Raw genomic sequence first — 20,017 nt, 5'->3', positions numbered from 1 at the left:
AGATTGACTCTATAAGAGTTTTACATTATTATGTTTTTAGAAACCATGAGAGGTGACTAAGAACTTGTGTATTTCCTATTTTCAAAATTGTATTCATTTTTAACCTACTCGGCACATTTACAAAGTAACCCGCTATATATTTAGTTCTATCTTTCAATACATGTATTTCACAACAGAAAATTTAATAAAACTCATTTCCAACAGATTGTTTACAGAGATTGTGAGACCGGGTGCGTCGACGTGGTATGCGTCTAATGATAAACATGTTACACTCACAATGCGAATCCACACTCAATCAAAAAGTCACAATCGGGATAAGGACAGAATCGGTAGATTTTTAGATCAGACATTTATTTCTAGTAGTGATGGTGACGTAAAGCTTTTGTATTGTCAATTTCAGTAGTTTTTCTTCATAACTTGTTGGATCATTTGTTTGTGTCAGTAGCACACCCTTGTTAATGAACATCATATAGTTCAAACTTGCATGAGGGAAACGTATTAACTGATATTTGTATGCGCTAAATGGGAAGTTGACAAAAAATTGGAATAATGAAATCATCACGTTTGTCATAAATTCTAATTTGAAGTCGTCAATATGGTTCAATATCGAGGAAAATGTCAAGATATGAAGCAGATCTAAGTAAGTAAGTAAGTAAGTTAGTAATGACTTTATTTAAAGAGGGTGACTCAATTAGCATTCACTAATCTACCTAGAGGCCCTCACTATAAGAACAAAAAGTACAAATATTACAAAGCTTACAATTTTGAACATATTATGTAGATGCAATATTCATGCTAACTATACATTGTCGTCTGTAGAACAAGAGAAAATTAAATTCATATATATATACATAAAATACAAAATCATTAGAATATATGAGTGTGTTGTTATAAATCATTTACAGTTAAGAAATCTACACATTTTTGTTTAAAAGTGTCCAGGATTTCACAACATTTTATTTCAATTGGTAGTTTATTCCAAAGTATTGAGGAGCTCTATGTGAAAGATTTCTTCATTGAATTTGTGTTCGGTCGCACAACAGCTAAATTATTATTTGCAGATGACCTTCTATTTCTACTATGTAGGTTAACAATTGGACAACAGAGTTCCTTTAAGTAATCAGGTGCTTTATCGTTGAGAATTTTATGAACAAGAATAAGTTTATGATATGAAATTCTAGATTTGAAATTTAACCATTTTAGCTCTTTAAATAAATTTTTACTAAGTGTTAGTATTGGTGCATCAAGTATAATCCTTGCAGCTCTTTTCTGCATTTTAAGAAATTTGTGATATCCATCTTCATAACAATTTCCCCATATTGAGCAACAAAAATCAAATATGGGCAGAATATAAGCAAAACATATATAATACAGCTTTCTACTACTAATATCCGAAAATTTCTTAATTCTAGATAGCAGTGCGATACGAGAACTTAAGTTTTTACATGCATTGTCCATTTGAAATTTCCAGTCCAAATTTTTGTCAATATATACACCCAAAAGTTTCTGTATTTCAACGGGTGTGATTGGGCTATCTTGCATTGATATATTCATATCATTTCCTAGCAAAGTCCGTTTCTTATTTGTTCCAATCAACATAGAAGTAGTTTTTAAAGGATTCATAACCATCCTATTGTTCGAACACCAACTATGTATGGTGTTGGCATCGTAATTTAATTTTCTTTCTATCTCTTCCTTGTTTGTTCCATATGTATGAAGTGTTGTATCATCAGCATACATATCAATGGCTGTATGAGTGGCTTCTAAAGTCATGTCATTTATGAATAAAACAAACAGAAGGGGACCTAAAATAGACCCTTGGGGAACCCCATATTTGATACATTTAGAATCTGAGACTGTATTACCAGAGCACACTTTTTGTTTTCTGTTAGACAGGTACGACTCAAAACATTTTATTGAATGATCAGAGACTTTGTATAAATGTAATTTATGGCAGAGAATGACGTGATTAACCAGATCAAATGCTTTTTTTAAATCTAGAAAGATTGTTCCTACAACATTGCCATCATCAATACATTTAATCCAGGTATCAATTAATTTGGTAAGGGCTGTCCGACATGAGTGTTTAGATCGGAATCCAGATTGTGCCTCGTGTAATACTTTATATTTTGACAGATATAGATAAAAATGTTTTGCGACATGTTTTTCAAGTATTTTTGATAGAGTAGGAAGTATTGATATTGGTCTGTAGTTTTCTGGCGTGTGTTTATCACCATTTTTAAATATTGGATTTACTTTAGCTAATTTAAGAATTTCTGGGAAAACACCTTCTAGTATACTTAGAATTATTAAATACGTTATACCGTTGGGGCTAAAGCATCCGATGACAATTTGATGAAAAACGGACCAACTTCATCAAGTCCAGTCGCTTTGGTTGTTTCTAGTTTAGAAAGTAATTTCTCAGTTTCATCTAGCTTAATAAATGGAATCTTAAATTTAACACCAGCGGGTATTTTATCTTGAACATAATCATTTAATTTATTTTCTTGAAATTGCGTGTTATTTGTTACATATATATCGCCTATTGTTGTAAAGTGTGTGTTGAAATGATTTACTATATCTTGCATATTATCATATTCTTTATTGTCAAAATTCATGGTAGATGGAATTTCATTTTGTGTTTTGGGTTTTAAATCTTCAAGTAAAGCCCAAATTTCTTTAGGTTTTTTGTTATTTTCTATTGCTTGCTTGAAATAGGACTGTTTAGAGTTTTCTATTAATTTGGTACATTTGTTGCGCCAATAACGTCCCTCTTGCTTTGATAATATTTTTTTTTCTTTTGAGCGACTTTCACCTCATCTGTAAGCCAATCTGGTTGGCGTATATGTTTAATTCTTTTAACTTTGACAGGAGCATGTCTGTTAATAACTGACAGAAATAGTTTATACCACATGTCAGTGGCAGATTGAATGTCACTTATTTGTTCTAGTTGAGCAAAATTTGTCTTATTTAAATCCTCCAAAAAATGTTTTCATTCAAGTTTTTGAAACATCGATACCGAATTTGTTTATGTTGTAAGCTCGGGATATCTTTTTAGTTTATTTTTCTCGTAATGCATACTGGATAGTGATCACTAAGGGCTATTTTGGGGACATTTGTTTCAACTATATTTTCAGGGTGGTTAGTATAAACATGATCAATGATTGTACTTGATGTTGATGTGATACGGGTAGGAGTATCAATTAATTGTACAATAGATTGTGTATGTAAAAGACTTCCCCATTTATTGTTCAAGCACCCCCCTGTAAAATCAATATTGATATCGCCCATTATTATCATTATCTACTAGTTTCCAGGCGTGGATCAACAATTTGATGTTGAGGGGGAAGGGCGCTCTTCAGAATAGGAATTAGAGGACCTTATTGTGACACAAAATGGCTTTAATTTTACTTTTATAATTTTTTTCCATTGTAAGAGAGGCGCTGGATGGCCTGAATCTGCACCAGAACTTCGATAGTATCCTATCTATATCTATTTCACTTGAATATATGAATTCAAGCACACATAAAATTCACTAAAACATGGGTAATTGAGTGATCGGGCCATCGATATAACTGAAAATGCAATTAAAATATTTGCAAGATTTTTTTTGTCTTTTTGTCTTTAAGAAGGCCCTATATGAAAAACAAGTCGGTCAGTGGGGAAGCACACTATCCATTGGAATGTCGACTGTCTGTTGAAATACAAATACGCCAATCTCAACACATATGTTGTCGATCAAAAAGTCCAGCATTTTTATGGTATGACGGTGTATTTGTTGCTGGAATCAGTGAGGTTCTTCACAAGTAAGATTGTTCGTGACCTAAAACAATTCAGCAGATTTAAACCAATTTAACCAGTAAAGGCTTTGATTTATGACTATTGAACAGCGGTATACTACTGTTGCCTTTTTTTTGTTTTATACGACGATCTAGTCGATCTTTCAATTGAGCATGTGAATTGTAGTAATGTAGATTGAAAAATCAAAAGTTTTAACGTTACTGCAAAATGATAAAGATAGTGATTGAAAGTTTAAGAGTTTTTAAGAATTCACATTATCAGATTGACACCACTGGCTGAATGTATCTCATCACAATTGTTCTGAAGGACATCTTTTATTGTAGTGAGAATGATAGTAAAAACTTTTTAAAAAGATGTTTAGTCGAACTTCAAGACGACTCGGCTAAATGTCGTTCTTTTAAAGGATTTTTGTCGTCTAAAGCACATGAAATATATAAAGTGTTGGTTTTTTTTTATTTCCAGGTATCAGTATACAAATCGAGCGATTTTAATAGTATAACCATAAGAGAGAAGGACAAATGTGTGTTTTTCTAAAATCCCAAAAGTCGAAAATGATGTAGGATTATCTGTGGGATTCCAAGATTTGCTGTGAATTCACGGTTTTTCAGTATAGACTTTTCCCAATATTAAGCTTTGCTAATACATTAAAAACAATATTTTTGGCGCTTTGTCTGCTGGAACAGCAAATATTTGTCGTGAAAAGAGTATAAAGCATCCACAGCATCGGGCTTTTTGAATGAGTTAGAAACCCGTATTCTCATGGTACGTCGTATTTTTCTTATGCGCCTTTACACATGACAGAACTGCGTTGGTCCATTCACATTAAGTGTCCATTTTATGTCATCTGATTTTTTCCATCGCGCTTTACCAATTTTCTAACATAGTCCTGTATTGAATTCATAAGTAGTTAACCTGACGTTCTTCTCCTAGTTGATTGGCTATGGAATTCAATATTTCGGCCGTTTGGCTAACAACTCGTTCTAAGTTGTTCATTGTTTACGATGCCAATGTCTCGGAAATAACATGACTTGTATAGGGATGATGTATAGGAGCAATTTGAAGGTTTGGAATGAGGCCATGCAGGTGTATCGACACGATATTTCAAAACATTCCATGCAATGCGTTCATCCCCAGCAACACGATTACACGCAGTAGTTGGTCCCAAAGCCTAAAACATTTCCAATATTAATAAACTTACTAAACGGACATTAATGGATAAATGGGACTCATGACAAAAGTTAAAATATCACTAGTGAGTTGAGAAACTGAGACACTGTAATGATCATAAAGTTCATCATGGCGACCAAAGAACCAAAAGAAGTCATACTGTTAGTAGTTCTCCGTCATACCTTGATAGAGTGGCATTTGAATTCAAAGTTCATCTCTGTTTAATGGTAATATCACCATATTGAGAACAAGCTCAAGCATACCTTATCAACTGAGATATAAATGCCATTGGCTTGGGCAAATGGAGTATTACTACTCTAGACTGGAAAGTTGAAAATAGAATAAATGAAGTCATCGAGTTTTTCATGAAAAGTAATATATATTTGTCTTTCAAGCATTAAGTTCAAGTAAATGATTTGGAAAAGAAGCAGACCATCTTGTTTTAGAATTTCAAGTTCACGTGGATATATGAGATATACGAAGTTGAAGAGCATTGCGGACCCAAAATTCTGAAAGGGTTTTCCAAATAAAGCTAAGCAAATTCGGTGTGGTATCCATTATTAACTACTCCGTATATATAACTGTTAATCTTTAAAATGGAGAAAAACGTAAATGCTTTATCCATTCAGATGTTGATTATGATTAATTTGTTTATCTGTAGCTCCTAATTTCATCGAAATGATTTTAACCTTCAAATTAAAAAGCATCTTCAATATCAAATGTAACTGTGCACCTAATATCATCGTGTTTGACCACTAAACATTGAGGAAACAACAATCAACCAATCGATCAGATTGTTTCGTTTTAACTGACAGAGCAAAACATAGAACTTGTCGTTTTTTTATACCTTGGGCTAAGCATCCCAAAACACTAACTCATCCTAAACTAGTGAGGTTTTTGAATAGTTTACATAATACATCAATAAGCAATGCTTTGTATCATTATGCACCAACTTTTTTTTATCAGAATGATGCAAGATTTTTTATGGAAATATATGGAGGAGCCACAACTCCTCCCAAACAGTGAATATTGACATTTTAGATACTAGTCAGAACTAAAAATGCAATTGTGCACCACCAATTTTAAATTTGTGTTCAGAAGATATGAAGCTTCCCTCGTCACAACATTAAAATGGTTTATTTCTAAGAATATATATTGTGTGCCAATTTGGGATTAAACTACAAACACTTAATATTTTTATTCTTCATTCTTTTTTTTTTTTCAAACTACTGGTAACAACTACTAGTATTAAATTTCTTGAAAGATGTCATTATCATTAATAGCTTTGGAAAAAAAAATTTGGTTTGGTTTATTATCTTTCCAAACACTTCTACATATGTATACGTCCCTAGCTTTCAACTGTTAAAGTTTGAGCGTTCCTGATGAACATAAATCCAGAAAAGTGCCTCAGACAAAAGTGTTATGTTCAATACCTTAAAGTGTTTTATTTGTGATAGATGATTCATGTTGTTGTATTCTGTATAATTTTATAAGAAAGATAAACCTTTTGTAGAAATTCCATATGTAGTTCATTGTATAATAGATACCAAAATGCTAAGTATTACAATAAAGGGAGATAAGCATTCTCAGGGCATGTTCATTTCATAAGTGCATGAATTTAATTGCTATTTAAGCAGTTTCTTTGTCAATACTTATTCCAATTCACGTGACTACAACTTTAATATGTTTAAGAAGCATTTTTGATACACTGTCAAATAGATTAGGTTGATGATTGACAATGAGACAACTATCCACCAAAGACTATGGGCATTTTGTCCTTTTTTATGTGTTTATAATTATCTCATATTTTTTTAGGTAACTCCATATAGGTGCTTTATCTTCATATAGGTACCTATCTACTTACTGTTTACCATTCAAAATCCAATGAATGCAACAGATTACATTCATGTTGTCTTCTTTACAAAATTGTAATACAATTCTATGTCTCATGAGTTAGAAGATCATTACGCATGTACAATATATATAGTCTAATTTCTATGACTAAGGGTGTTTAAGGGAGAGCATCATTTAAAATGAAGAGAATGAGAAATGGTGAATATTTTTGGTGTTAATGCTCAATATACATGTACAATTGCAAGTTTACTAATTGAATATAAATAAACAAAATATTTTTAAAAATACTGTCCAATAAAATAAGAATTCTATATGCAAGGGAGATAACCAAAACTTTTTATCCCAAAATGATTGTAAACCAATCCTATTACCATCAAATATGTCCCAGGTTTATCAGTTAAAAGAAGATAATAATTTGTTCAATGACATTGACTTGTATCCCTGAATATAGTTTCTACAATAGAAGGGGGAAGTACTTACAAACTTCTGTGCAAAAATTCTTTATAAATAAAAATTCGTAAGGGTTCCCCGGAACCCAGTGTCTCGCCTACTTTTGCTGTTAATCTCAGGCTCAACAAAAATGAGGAAAAAAATTAATAAAAATATTCCTCTCTATACTATCTTTTGATTGTAAGTAGCTTCTGTCCAAGTTTGGTAAAAATCCAGGATAGTTAATGAATCTAATAAATGTTTTAAAAACTTAAACTGCAGACTGTATGTAATGTTAACTGGAAGAAAAACTAAGTCCATTTATAAGTAAAATACGGAAAAAATGGAATTTTTTTTTTACAAAATTTACTTCTGGATACTATCTTATGATCATAAACAAGCTTCTGTCCAAGTTTGGTAGAAATCCAGGATAGTTTAAGAAAGTTGTTAAAAGTTAAAAACTTTAACCACAGAGTGAATGTAATGTTAACTGGCAGAAAAACTAAGTCCATTTATAAGTAAAATACGGAAAAAATGGAATTTTTTTTTTACAAAATTTACTTTTGAATATTATCTTATGATCATAAACAAGCTTCTTTCCCAGTTTTGTAGAAATCCAGGATAGTTTAAGAAAGTTATTAAAATTTCAAAAACTTTAACCACAGAGTGAATATTTGTGGACGCCGCCGCCGCTGCCGACGCCGACGGAATGTAGGATCACTATGTTTCACTTTTTCGACAAAAGTCGAAGGCTCGACAAAAAGCAGACTGATATTTTTTTCAAAAAAGCAAGTCCTTTTATCATTTAACTTACATGCCATGTGTTCTGAAGCAAAAGAAGAACTATGAGAAGCTTTATAACACTACATGTATTCCCAATTTCTCATAGTCTTCACATTTTTTCATGTCTGGGCCTTTTATAGCAAGCTATATGGTAAGGTTTTTCTCATTGTTGAAGGCTGTACAGTGACCTAATTGATTATCCACTTATTTAAACTCTGGTGGATAGTTGTCTCATTGGCAATCATACTAAATCTCCTTATTTTTATATAGCCATATGTCATTTACTATTCCTGCAGATTCTATCTGCTTATAGATTCTTTAAACAAATCTATGGGCCACTAAATAGAAACTTATGTACAGTCCATGGGCCACTAAATAGAAACTTATGTACAGTCCAGACTTTTACTTCATAACAGGAGCAAAAAATGCATTTATATAATATAAATAAGTTTATGTACAAATGTAAAATCTTCCTTTTAACATTTGGTATGCTGTAAAAGTAGGCATCGACTATGGAATGACATGATTTAAAAGTTTATAGCTGACACTTCCTGATCACAACACTATTCAGTTATTTATCTGTTGTTTCTTGGCAGTTTGTAAGTTTATAATTTATTTGTTATTTAATCATCTTCTTCCTCTTCTTCTTCTGCCTCTTCCATTTCTTCGGGTTCAACAGCCTCTTGTTGTGCTTTACGAATCTGTCTTTCTTCTTCAACTGATGGATCTTCAATTTCAGTGATTTCAGCACCGCTTGGGAATTCTTCTCTGATCGGTGTGGTTTCTGGTGGACTGTAATTATCTCTAGAGTATTTGTGTCCAGTGCCAATGTAAACATTTTCAAATTTCCTGTTGACAGAAACAGATTGAAAGAGTTATAAAACTGTACAAATTATTTATAGATATTTTGTTTTATCATATTACATTGTTAAATATAACTATATTACTTAAATGTGATGAATAAATGTATTTTTTCATTACAGTCTTTTTCTTAAGTTAAGGTCATCAGCAATACATTCTATAAAATCAATTATAGATTATATAAATTGCCAAATTTTAAATGAAAGTTCACAAGATTTAAAACCTTATAATATTTAGTACTACTTCAATATAAGTTGGAATCTAAATATATATAACAATGTTTCAAATAATTTTCTGAAAATAAATTCAGAGCTATATAGAGTTACAATTGACTTACTTATCTGCAGCAAATGCATATGCTCCTGGCCATAGATTTGATCGCATTACAGCACATGCATACTGTGGAATGAGATTGTAAGAAAGTTTTGGTGTCCATGGTGGCATATCTCCAACTTCAGCATCCTCAGACAGAGGAGTGAGCAGTTCTGGACCTCTTTCTGGTTCTGGTTCATCTGGCTCCTCTCTTTCTTCTTCTTCTTCCTCATCCTCAAACTCATCCTGATCTGGTTTAGCAGGTGGGAACCAGACACATCTTCCCTGAAAGTCAAACAACAATCAATTATACATTTTGTTCAAAAACATAATAATGAAGGTCTGGGGTAAAGGTCAAGAAGTTCTTAACCCAACAACATTTAAAAAAATACTACATCTAAAGGTCAGCATACAGTTTTTATTGACGAACAAGTTGTCATATCATATGTCAGGCTATGAATTTACCACCTCAAAACAAGTTGCAAATTATTTTTTTAGAGACTGCATAAGATCTATTATCAGCAAATTTTCTAATTGACAAAAAAACTTTTAAGTAACAGCAATCATTAATAAAGTTCCCATATTTCAGGCCACAAAAGACAGAATAACATTTTAATAAAAAAAGATGTAATCCAATAAATTTATGGTTAATTTTAGCCATATAAACTACAACATTAGTTTTGTATCATTAATTGGTTGCCATCTTCTGTAATCTTACGTTAATGTGTCTTTTGATCATCTACCCTTATGTTTACTTTAATCATATCTTTCATTGTATAAATTGTTTACCTGTGGTAAGATGTGCTGTACATGATGGACCCAGTGTGATAATGACTGATCTACCAGATCTCTCATTGGATGGGCTTCATATTCAGGGTTAATGATGAAATTCTCCCTGCCTGTAAAACAGAATAGAAAAAATATACTAAAAATTAAGTCTTTAATTGATTGTGTACCAGACATTACTGATAACTTGCAAACAATGAATTGTTTACTGCAGATGAGAAAACAAGGAGGGAATTCAGTTTACTGTGCCATGTATTGCTGTGGAAAATAGTAAATTTCTATTGAATTCCTGCTGTATAAATATATAGTTGCAGTGAATAACTTGATGGATGCCAGACAACTGTAATATTTTGTGTATAGAAGTATTCTGTGTTATTTCTTTGTTGTTATACAGTTTATCAAGATTCAGTAAAGTATTTGATGGCATAATATCATATGTACATGTGCAATAAAAATAGGCATGAACTATTGAGTATTCTACTTAAATATTAATTAATTGGCACTCATACCACATCTTCTTATCTATACGTAAATACTATGGGTTTTTTAATTGAAAAGTAGTATTTAAACTTTATATCTCTGTCTATAAGTTTGTAGAAGCCAATGGTATACTTTCAGCAAAAACTTAAACAGATTCCAGGTTAAATGTTAGCAAAAAATCATAACTACAGTACTAGTGTTTCCACCCTGTGGTGTAATTAAACAATTTAATACAAAATGGTCACTTACTGCCTCCTTCTTCTTCTTCCTCCTCCTCTTCATCAAAAATGTAGAATGACAGAGGTGAAATGTGTGTTCCAGCACTGATACGTGCAATCATAGCTCTCAGGTAGTTACATTCATTTCCTGGGAATGGGGGATAACTCACAATCTACAGGCAAGAACAAACAGATTAGTACAAACAAGCAGCTCATGTTATTCTCTAAAATTAAGAATCAATTTTATTAGACAATATCGGGATAAAAACAAGATTTTTTCTTACTAAAGTTTTACTAACCAATTTGTTTCCCTAATAACACATTTAAAAACAAATTTAAAAAAAAGCTCAGATATAAATGTAACACTGATAAAACATATTTTTGCCTATTTCTTAATATTCATGCATGTGTCGTATAATCCATTTATGTGCAATAAAAATAAGCAAGAACTATTGAGTATTCTACTTAAATAACAACTTACCGGAGCATCTAGTCGTCCTGTGAAGTACTTTTTAATATTTCTGGCAATGTGAATTTGTGCAGGTGTTACTGGTGGGAGTTTAATCCATGGCTTACCAGCTAAATTAAAATAAATAGATTTGTGATGCATTTTCAATGTATATTCATTATTGTTTTGTATCAATATTCTGGAAAATCTAACCAATAATTTTAACAATAAACTTTTCAAACTTGTAACTTATCAAATTGTTCTGTTTTATTATGCCATTATGAATAATTCTTTTAGTCTCAAAATTAAAAAAAAACTCTTTACAAACTTTAAATACTTGATGTAGAGCTAATGTTATTTTAAAATGTGTATTAGGTCATGATCAGGGAAGATAAAAGAACAGAATATTTATTACATGTACTTACGGTCATTGCACACAAAATATGTCTTTTTATTTGCACCAGATCTGTTTTCTTCTTTTGGTACTTCTGCTGGAGGTTTCCAGTCTGGTTTTGGGGTATCATCTTCCTGCTGTTCCTCTATGAAAAAAATGGAAAAAATAATTCAATATACTAGTGTACCAATGCAAAATATAACAAATGCATTTCCAAATTACATTTTTGTACATGTAGTGTAAGCATATGTTTTTTTTTCTCATCTGGATTTCATCAAACTTTGAAACATAAATCTTCTCAAACCAATGTTTGTTGTGTATAGTCATTCAATAATACAATTTTTATTTCCAAATTAATTTATTGCCAGACAGATGAATTTACTATGGGTACATGTACTTACTATGAATGACATGTTTTCTCTCTTCAAATAAAATAGTTAAATACCAAGCTTTTATCTTGTAATTTAAAATTTAATACATTTATAAAAAAGGTTCTTTGTAAGCTTTAACATAGCAAAGATGTAAATAATTAATACACAACATACCTTCTTCACCATCTTCGTCTCCTTCTTTTTCTGTTTCTTCCTCTGCATGAGCTTCTTCCTACAAAGGTTACAGAACATACTGATAACTTTTTTTTCATTTTTATGATAAATGTCTATTAACAATTATTGATTAGTTAACCTTGTTAGAAAGTGATGGTCCAAATCAGATATTTCTCAATATATAACAATACACTTGTAGTTACTTCTGGTTTTCAAGTTATTCAAACTTAATGTTTTTAACAGTATTGAAATCGTCAGTATTTGTGACAGGCCAGTAAGTGTATTAAAATTGACAGACCATCTGAAGAAAGAACCCTTATTTGTTTTTGTAATGCTTTTTCAAATTACAAAAACTGATATACCAGTTTCCTACCATGCACTGCTGGGATGGAGTATATAATTAACTTACCTCTTCTTCCTCTTCATCTCCCTCATCATTTCCTTCTCTATATTCTACCTCTGCTACATAATAGTTCTGTTCTGTTCCAAATATTTTACCCCAGAAATGCACATGTTGTAATGGATAACGATCTACAAGGTCTTTTAATGCTAGCCAAATACGCACAAGTTCTTCACGACCTAATCCAATGCCAGCTTGTTCAAAATAGAAAAAATGATCCATCAAATTTGGTAGTGGTGTTTCTACCTCCTCATCTTGATCCTGGTCTGCATCTTCTCCTTCTCCTTTCTACATAATAGAAACACAAAATTAGTCTCAACTTTAATTTCTTTTTGATTGGGTCTTTCAAATAAAAATTATTCTTATTATTTGAATGCAAATTACAAAAAGATAGTTTGATTATAAATATATATATATACATTGTATGAAATGTGGTTGAACAAATATTTTTCTATCCTGTCCTATCAAAAAAATTAAAAACTAATCAATAAAAAAGGAAAATAAAATTTAAATGAAATATATCCTGTGTTTTCAAATATTATAAGTACTGTAAATTGAACAAATGAATGTCAAGTTTGGTTTGATACCTACCGAAAACAGTTTATGATGAATTTCAGCAAGGGCAACTTCTGTTGACTTGTCTACTTTGTCTTGTACTGTGTCAACTTTTGAATTAAACTTTGACCGTTTGACATCCCTACTGATGTCTTCAATAATGTCAGATGCATTTTCTGGTCTCTCATCAAGTACTTTTGCCAAGACACAACTCAAATGATCATATCTGAAAATAATAATATTTATTATAGACAGCTGTTAAACCAAAGTATACTGCTAAAAACATTTTTATGAATGTGGTATTTGAAAAGTATATAAATGTATACAAGGTTGACTTTGTATATGTATAAATTCAAAAAAGTAAGTTTATAAATTCTTTGTGTTCTTAATGGGTAAAAACATCATTTTCATAACTAATTGATCATGAAATTACAAAAAAATATGATACAAGGTAATATATATAATGTATAATGTAAAAACATTCCACAAACGGTGTAATGCAAAAGGTTCATCATCTACAATTTGTAGCTACATGTATATACATGTATATCATATAAATTATAACACATTGGAAAAAAAAATCTTTTGTTTCTCCTGATGTAAACAATATAATTAATATGGTTGAAATATATCGCAAATTTCAGTTCAAAAAATATACTTGGTGTTTATATCATCAGAAAATGAGTACACTTCAAAACAAATATATATAAACAAATAAACCTGTGACAATTCTGATTCTATTGGTAAGAAGTTGAAATCCCACAAGAAATGATCTCAATATTTTTCACAAGAAATTAAAAGATATAATTTATGAATAGCTGAATTAAAGAGAATGCTTCAAGTTTGAAAATATGGCTTTAAATTAATCTCGCACTTAAAATGAGACAAATATATACACAGATAAACTTACAAATTTGTTCCTGTGTCTGTGCTTGAAGTGAGAAGATATGATTTTGCACTAATAAATTGTTGGTCCTTCGGGTTCATGTTTAGTTCCGTGTTTGCTGGTGTTGTAGTCATCTTGGAATAATGGGAGGCTTATCCTCCTTTTGCAAAATGACGGCAATTAAGACAAAAAATGGTGTTGTTACGTCTTTACTTGTTGCCAAACTACCACACTACATTGACAGTGAAGTTGTCAAGGTAAATACACATATTTGCGTAAAATTTATTAAACGTCACTTCCGGCCCAATTTTAATGACATTTTACACACTACTCGGGCACTTGCAGATTTGTCAACAAACTAGGAATTAGAATTCACGAAATCTTCCACATTTCAACTACTTTAAAACTGTCAAAAACTTTTAAAGTAATACAAATTGTATTTATAAATGAATTGGAACAGTTACTTGTGCCAAACATATCCTTTTAAAGTTTAATGGGGCGTTTCCATTGTGCTGAAAGTGAAATGTACTAATAAAAGTTGACATTTTCTACCTTTTAAGTAAATACTGTTAAATGGTGTTTAAGATTGATTGAGAAAATAAAAGAGTGTACAGTTTCTCACCAGGAACAATGAAGGACCCGTGATATTGATATGACTAATTTAAAAAGCATGTGTATTTTAGTAGTAAATACAAAATAATGAAATAGTATGCTGTCAAAGAAAAAAGAATCATCATCAGGTATCAATGATGGTATTGCAGGGAAATATGTCAAAAGAGACACACCACCTATGCTCAGAAGTAAGTTACACAGTGTTCTAGCTAGGATTTAAAAATGGAGGGCTGGTATATGAATAAAGTGGCAATTTTGTATGTGTGCCCATCAAAATGGACATCTGCACATATTATTTGTATTATAAACTATGATACTGCAAACTCCTACATATTAGTATTAGGATCCATGATCATATGTTTCTAAATACATGAAATAATAGATGGACAATACTTTGAAAGCAAATTCTATGAAATTCGTTTAAAGGCATTTAAATATGTATATGTTTATTCTCATACAGCCAATGTATACACCTGTATAGAGAATAATAATTGCATGTACAATAAACATTATGTGAATACATTGACGAGAGCAGCACAATTAAACAAATAACATCGTTAGCCAGGAGAACAAACACATTTATTTACACATTTGATAAACATGTACAAACAAAGTTTTTAGAATATCTGTATAGTTACAGGACATTAATTCTTAAAATTTGATTGCTGTATGTCTTTTGGTAAAATAAGTATTTTATATGTCAAGGTATCTTAAATGATTTGCAATACATGAAAGTGCATTAAATATAATTTTGAAAATAAGTGCAAGTGTATTCCCTCAGGCTGAAATTATTGAGGTTTAGTTAATGAACATTATATGTTTGTCACCCAAGCTGTTACAAGTAATTAACAGGTACATGTCATAATTAAATCAGGTATCTTTAATTAGCTTGAAAAGTTCTGGTGAATGGTTGATGATTATGGAAAATAGATTAGTTTTAAACTCGTCCTTTTCTTGAAAAAGACAGAAGGGGGTCACAAAAAGGCTCAGGGCATACTAATACGGCACAGGGGTGTAAAATTTTAGGGCCAGGCGCAGCTCCCCTCTATTTCCTTCTACCTGGGACACTGTTACTTGTTGCATAAACTTCATTGGTAAATTCAAAATTACATTAGAGCACAATATTAATGTAGATGTGGGATATGACAGAAACCTAATGTCAAAATTAACCATAAAGGGCAACATACAGTCTTCTACAACAATAGACATGTGTCTATACAAATTAACCATAAAGGGCAACATACACTCTTCTACAACAATAGACATGTGTCTATACAAATTAACCATAAAGGGCAACATACAGTCTTCTGCAACAATATACATGTGACTATACAATATAATAAACTCTGAATCATTTTAAGTCTTGTAAATTTGTGAATGAATAAACAGAAATAATCAAAGATCTGCCATCAACACAAAATTTTTCATTAAAAAAAAAAGTTTGATCATTTCTGCATATTCATGCATAGTACATGCATGTTTATCCTCAACTTGCATTGTGTGACTGGTTATTAGTAGTCAAAACTTTACAAATTGACTCCTTCAAAACTTTGAAGCACATTACTTCTTACATGTACAAAAAAAATTACTTTGAATATAAATGAAAGCATCTTCAATCTATGTTCAAGAAAACTCCCATATTATAAATCTGTCATTGTAACTTAAGAATGTTTGCTCCTCTTGTTTTTGAATTTTTGCCAGATATTCGGAATCCTCTGGTTTTATCCATGTAATGCCAATAAAAATTTTGCCCACTAACCTTTACTTTTCTTTTCATAATTTATTTCATATAGTTTGAAAAGCCATTTTTCAAAATCTTGTAAAATCCTTGTTATTTTTTTATAGTTTTTGAAATAAAAAAGGTGCTGATATTAAATGTATGAAAAATCTAGAGAGAATTATTTCCCGCCAAATTTTCAATGGCATATATCTCGAAAACAAGCACACGGACCCTTCATTTTTATACGACCGCAAAAATTAAAAATTTTTTGGTCGTATATTGGTATGACGTTGGCGTCGTCGTCGTCGTCGTTGTCGTCGTCGTCGTCGTCGTCGTCGTCCGGCGTCGTCCGAAGACACATTGGTTTTCGCACTCTAACTTTAGTTTAAGTGAATGGATCTCCATGAAATTTCACCATAAGGTTCAATACCACAAAAGGAAGGTTGGGATTGATTTTGGGGGTTATGGTACCAACAGTTAAGGAATTAGGGGCCAAAAAGGGGCCAAAAATAAGCATTTTTGTAACTTTCAGACAATAACTTGTGTGTAAGTGTATGGATCTCTCTGACATTGTACCACAAGGTTCCATATCACAAAGGGAAGGCTGTAATTGATTTTGGGGGTAATTGCCTCAAAATTTTAGGAATTAGGGGCCAAAAAAGGGGCAAAAAACAAGCATTTTTCTAGTTTCATGACAATAACTTGTGTGTAAGTGTTTGGATATTTCTGAAATTGTACTACAAGGTTCCATATCACAAAGGGAAAGCTGGAATTGAGTTTGGGGGTAATTGCCCGAAACGTTTAGGAATTGGGGGCCAAAAAGGGGCCAAAAATAAGCATTTTTCTAGTTTCCAGACAATAACTTGTGTTCAAGTGTATGGATCTCTCTGAAATTGTACTGCAAGGTACCATACCACAAAGGGAAGGCTGGGATTGAGTTTGGGGGTGATGAATCATAAGGGGGTTCAAAAAATTGGGGGGGGATTTTTTTTTTTTTTTTTTTTCTTTTTTTCCTTTTTTTTTTCTTTTAAAATTTTCCATTTTAAGTTGGTTATTTCTGATTTATATTTAAAAGCAAATAATAATGATATGGTAGGAGATACACACCAAACAGGATGTGTAAATTATTATATAATAAGTATTGTGCAATAGCAAGAAATTTTCAATTGCACAGTATTGCACAATAGCAAGAAATCTTCAATTGCACAGTATTGCGCAATAGCAAGAAATCTTCAATTTAACAGTATTGCGCAATAGCAAGAAATATCCAATAGCACAATATTGCGCAATAGCAAGAAATTGTCAATTGTACAGTATTGCGCAATAGCAAGAAATATTCAATTGCACAGTATTGTGCAAAAGAAGATACTTCGTATAAATTGCTTATTTCTTGATCAATTTCAATGGGGTTTTATTCTTGAATTCTTGGGGTTCTTTAATATGCTGAATCTAACCGTGTATTAAGTTTTTGGATTTTGGGCCCCGTTTTTAAATTGGTCCACATTGAGGTCCAAAGGGTCCAAAATTAAACTTTGTTTGATTTCATCAAAAATTGAATTATTGGGGTTCTTTGATATGCCGAATCTAACCGTGTATTTAGATTTTTAATTTTGGGTCCCGTTTTTTAAATTTGTCTACATTAAGGTCCAAAGGGTCCAAAATTAAACTTAGTTTGATTTTAACAAAAATTGAATTCTTAGGGTTCTTTGATATGCTGAATCTAAACATGTGTTTAGATTTTTGATTATGGGCCCAGTTTTCAAGTTGGTCCAAGTTGGGGTCCAAAATTAAACTTTGTTTGATTTCAACAAAAATTGAATATATGGGGTTCTTTGATATGCTGAATCTAAACATGTATTTAGATTTTAGATTTTTGGCCCAGTTTTCAAGTTGGTCCAAATTGGGGTCCAAAATTAAACTTTGTTTGATTTCAACAAAAATTGAATATATGGGGTTCTTTGATATGCTGAATCTTACCATGTATTTAGATTTTTTATTTGTGGGCCCGCTATCAAATTGGTTCATATTGAGGTCAAAAGGGTCCAAAATTAAACTTTGTTTGATTTCATCAAAAATTGAATTATTGGGGTTCTTTGATATGCCAAATCTAACCGTGTATTTAGATTTTTAATTTTGGGTCCTGTTTTTTAAATTGGTCTACATTAAGGTCCAAAGGGTCCAAAATTAAACTTAGTTTGATTTTAACAAAAATTGAATTTTTGGGGTTCTTTGATATGCTGAATCTAAACATGTGTTTAGATTTTTGATTATGGGACCAGTTTTCAAGTTGGTCCAAGTTGGGGTCCAAAATTAAACTTTGTTTGATTTCAACAAAAATTGAATATATGGGGTTCTTTGATATGCTGAATCTAAACATGTATTTAGATTTTAGATTTTTGGCCCAGTTTTCAAGATGGTCCAAATTGGGGTCCAAAATTAAACTTTGTTTGATTTCAACAAAAATTGAATATATGGGGTTCTTTGATATGCTGAATCTTACCATGTATTTAGATTTTTTATTTGTGGGCCCGCTATCAAATTGGTTCATATTGAGGTCAAAAGGGTCCAAAATTAAACTTTGTTTGATTTCATCAAAAATTGAATTATTGGGGTTCTTTGATATGCCAAATCTAACTGTGTTTTTAGATTTTTAATTTAGGGTCCCGTTTTTTAAATTTGTCTACATTAAGGTCCAAAGGGTCCAAAATTAAACTTAGTTTGATTTTAACAAAAATTGAATTCTTCGGGTACTTTGATATGCTGAATCTAAACATGTGTTTAGATTTTTGATTATGGGACCAGTTTTCAAGTTTGTCCAAGTTGGGGTCCAAAATTAAACTTTGTTTGATTTCAACAAAAATTGAATATATGGGGTTCTTTGATATGCTGAATCTAACCATGTATTTGGATTTTGGACATTGGACCATAATAGGTAAATTAAAAAAATTGAAGTTCTTAGACCACATTCTTTCTGTGTCAGAAACCTATGCTGTGTCAAATATTTAATCACAATCCAAATTCAGAGCTGTATCAAGCTTGAATGTTGTGTCCATACTTGCCCCAACTGTTCAGGGTTTCGACCTCTGCGGTCGTATCAAGCTGCGCCCAGCGAAGCATTTTATTTTCTGCTGTTTTAGTTTCTTTAATTTTATACTATCAATTTATAGCAGTCTTTTAAAAAGATTGTTATTTTGAAACAGAGTAGCGAACATCCTTAAGTGGAATAGATACAGTTTCACATTTTGTTGCCAGATGAAAGTGAAAATTGGATTTTGCAGCATCGGTGAAACCATGCACACACAACCTTAAGCTTGCAAAACTGTTTAATAAAATTTTTTATCAGAAACTTGCATGATAACTTTTTTTTCATTTATGACTTTTCTAATACATTGTATCTTCTATAGAATATAGGTCTACAACATTATTTAAAATCACAAAAATGAACATACAATTTGAAACTCAGTCTTAACTGTATACATGTAGAATCCTCATAAATAAAAAAAAAAGATATATATGGTACATGTAATGTATGCAGATTATATATAATAAAGAAGATGTGGTATGATTGCCAATGAGACTTCTCTCCACAAGAGACCAAATGACACAGAAATTAACAGCTATAGGTCACTGTACGGCCTTCAACAATGAACAAAGCCCATACCGCACAGTCAGCTATAAAAGGCCCTGAAGTGACAATGTAAAACAATTCAAACGAGAAAATTTTTTGCATATTATGCCTTAATTTGATTTTTTTGGAAATTGAGTA

General features: G+C 31.4%; 2 protein-coding genes across 3 annotated transcripts in view; one reads left to right on the top strand and one right to left on the bottom strand.

Annotated features, from left to right (window-relative positions):
• Positions 1–8,417: 8,417 nt before the first annotated feature.
• Positions 8,418–14,171, bottom strand: LOC127698740 (radial spoke head protein 4 homolog A-like). The gene is made up of 10 exons (XM_052202388.1): positions 13,944–14,171; positions 13,070–13,259; positions 12,488–12,766; positions 12,079–12,136; positions 11,565–11,678; positions 11,173–11,270; positions 10,723–10,864; positions 9,997–10,106; positions 9,233–9,492; positions 8,418–8,883 (listed from the first exon to the last, which is right to left on the bottom strand). The coding sequence occupies exons 1-10, from the start codon at positions 14,051–14,053 to the stop codon at positions 8,658–8,660; spliced, it is 1,587 nt and encodes a 528-aa protein (XP_052058348.1). The 5' UTR covers positions 14,054–14,171; the 3' UTR covers positions 8,418–8,657.
• Positions 14,172–14,250: 79 nt separating this feature from the next.
• LOC127698730 (protein salvador homolog 1-like) overlaps positions 14,251–20,017 on the top strand; it is a 40,480-nt gene continuing 34,713 nt past the window's right edge. Inside the window, exon 1 of one of the 2 annotated variants that reach the window (XM_052202370.1) lies at positions 14,251–14,719. In XM_052202370.1, the coding sequence (XP_052058330.1) occupies positions 14,629–14,719 (91 nt within the window). In that variant the 5' untranslated portion in view covers positions 14,251–14,628. The remainder of the gene's footprint in view (positions 14,720–20,017) is intronic. The other variant, XM_052202371.1, reaches the window with a different exon arrangement.

This window comes from Mytilus californianus, unplaced genomic scaffold (genome assembly GCF_021869535.1).
Source record: "Mytilus californianus isolate M0D057914Y unplaced genomic scaffold, xbMytCali1.0.p SCAF_4, whole genome shotgun sequence".
Lineage (NCBI taxonomy): Eukaryota > Metazoa > Mollusca > Bivalvia > Mytilida > Mytilidae > Mytilus > Mytilus californianus.
Note: the sequence above shows the minus strand (reverse complement) of the source record. Positions and strands in the feature narration are given on the sequence as shown.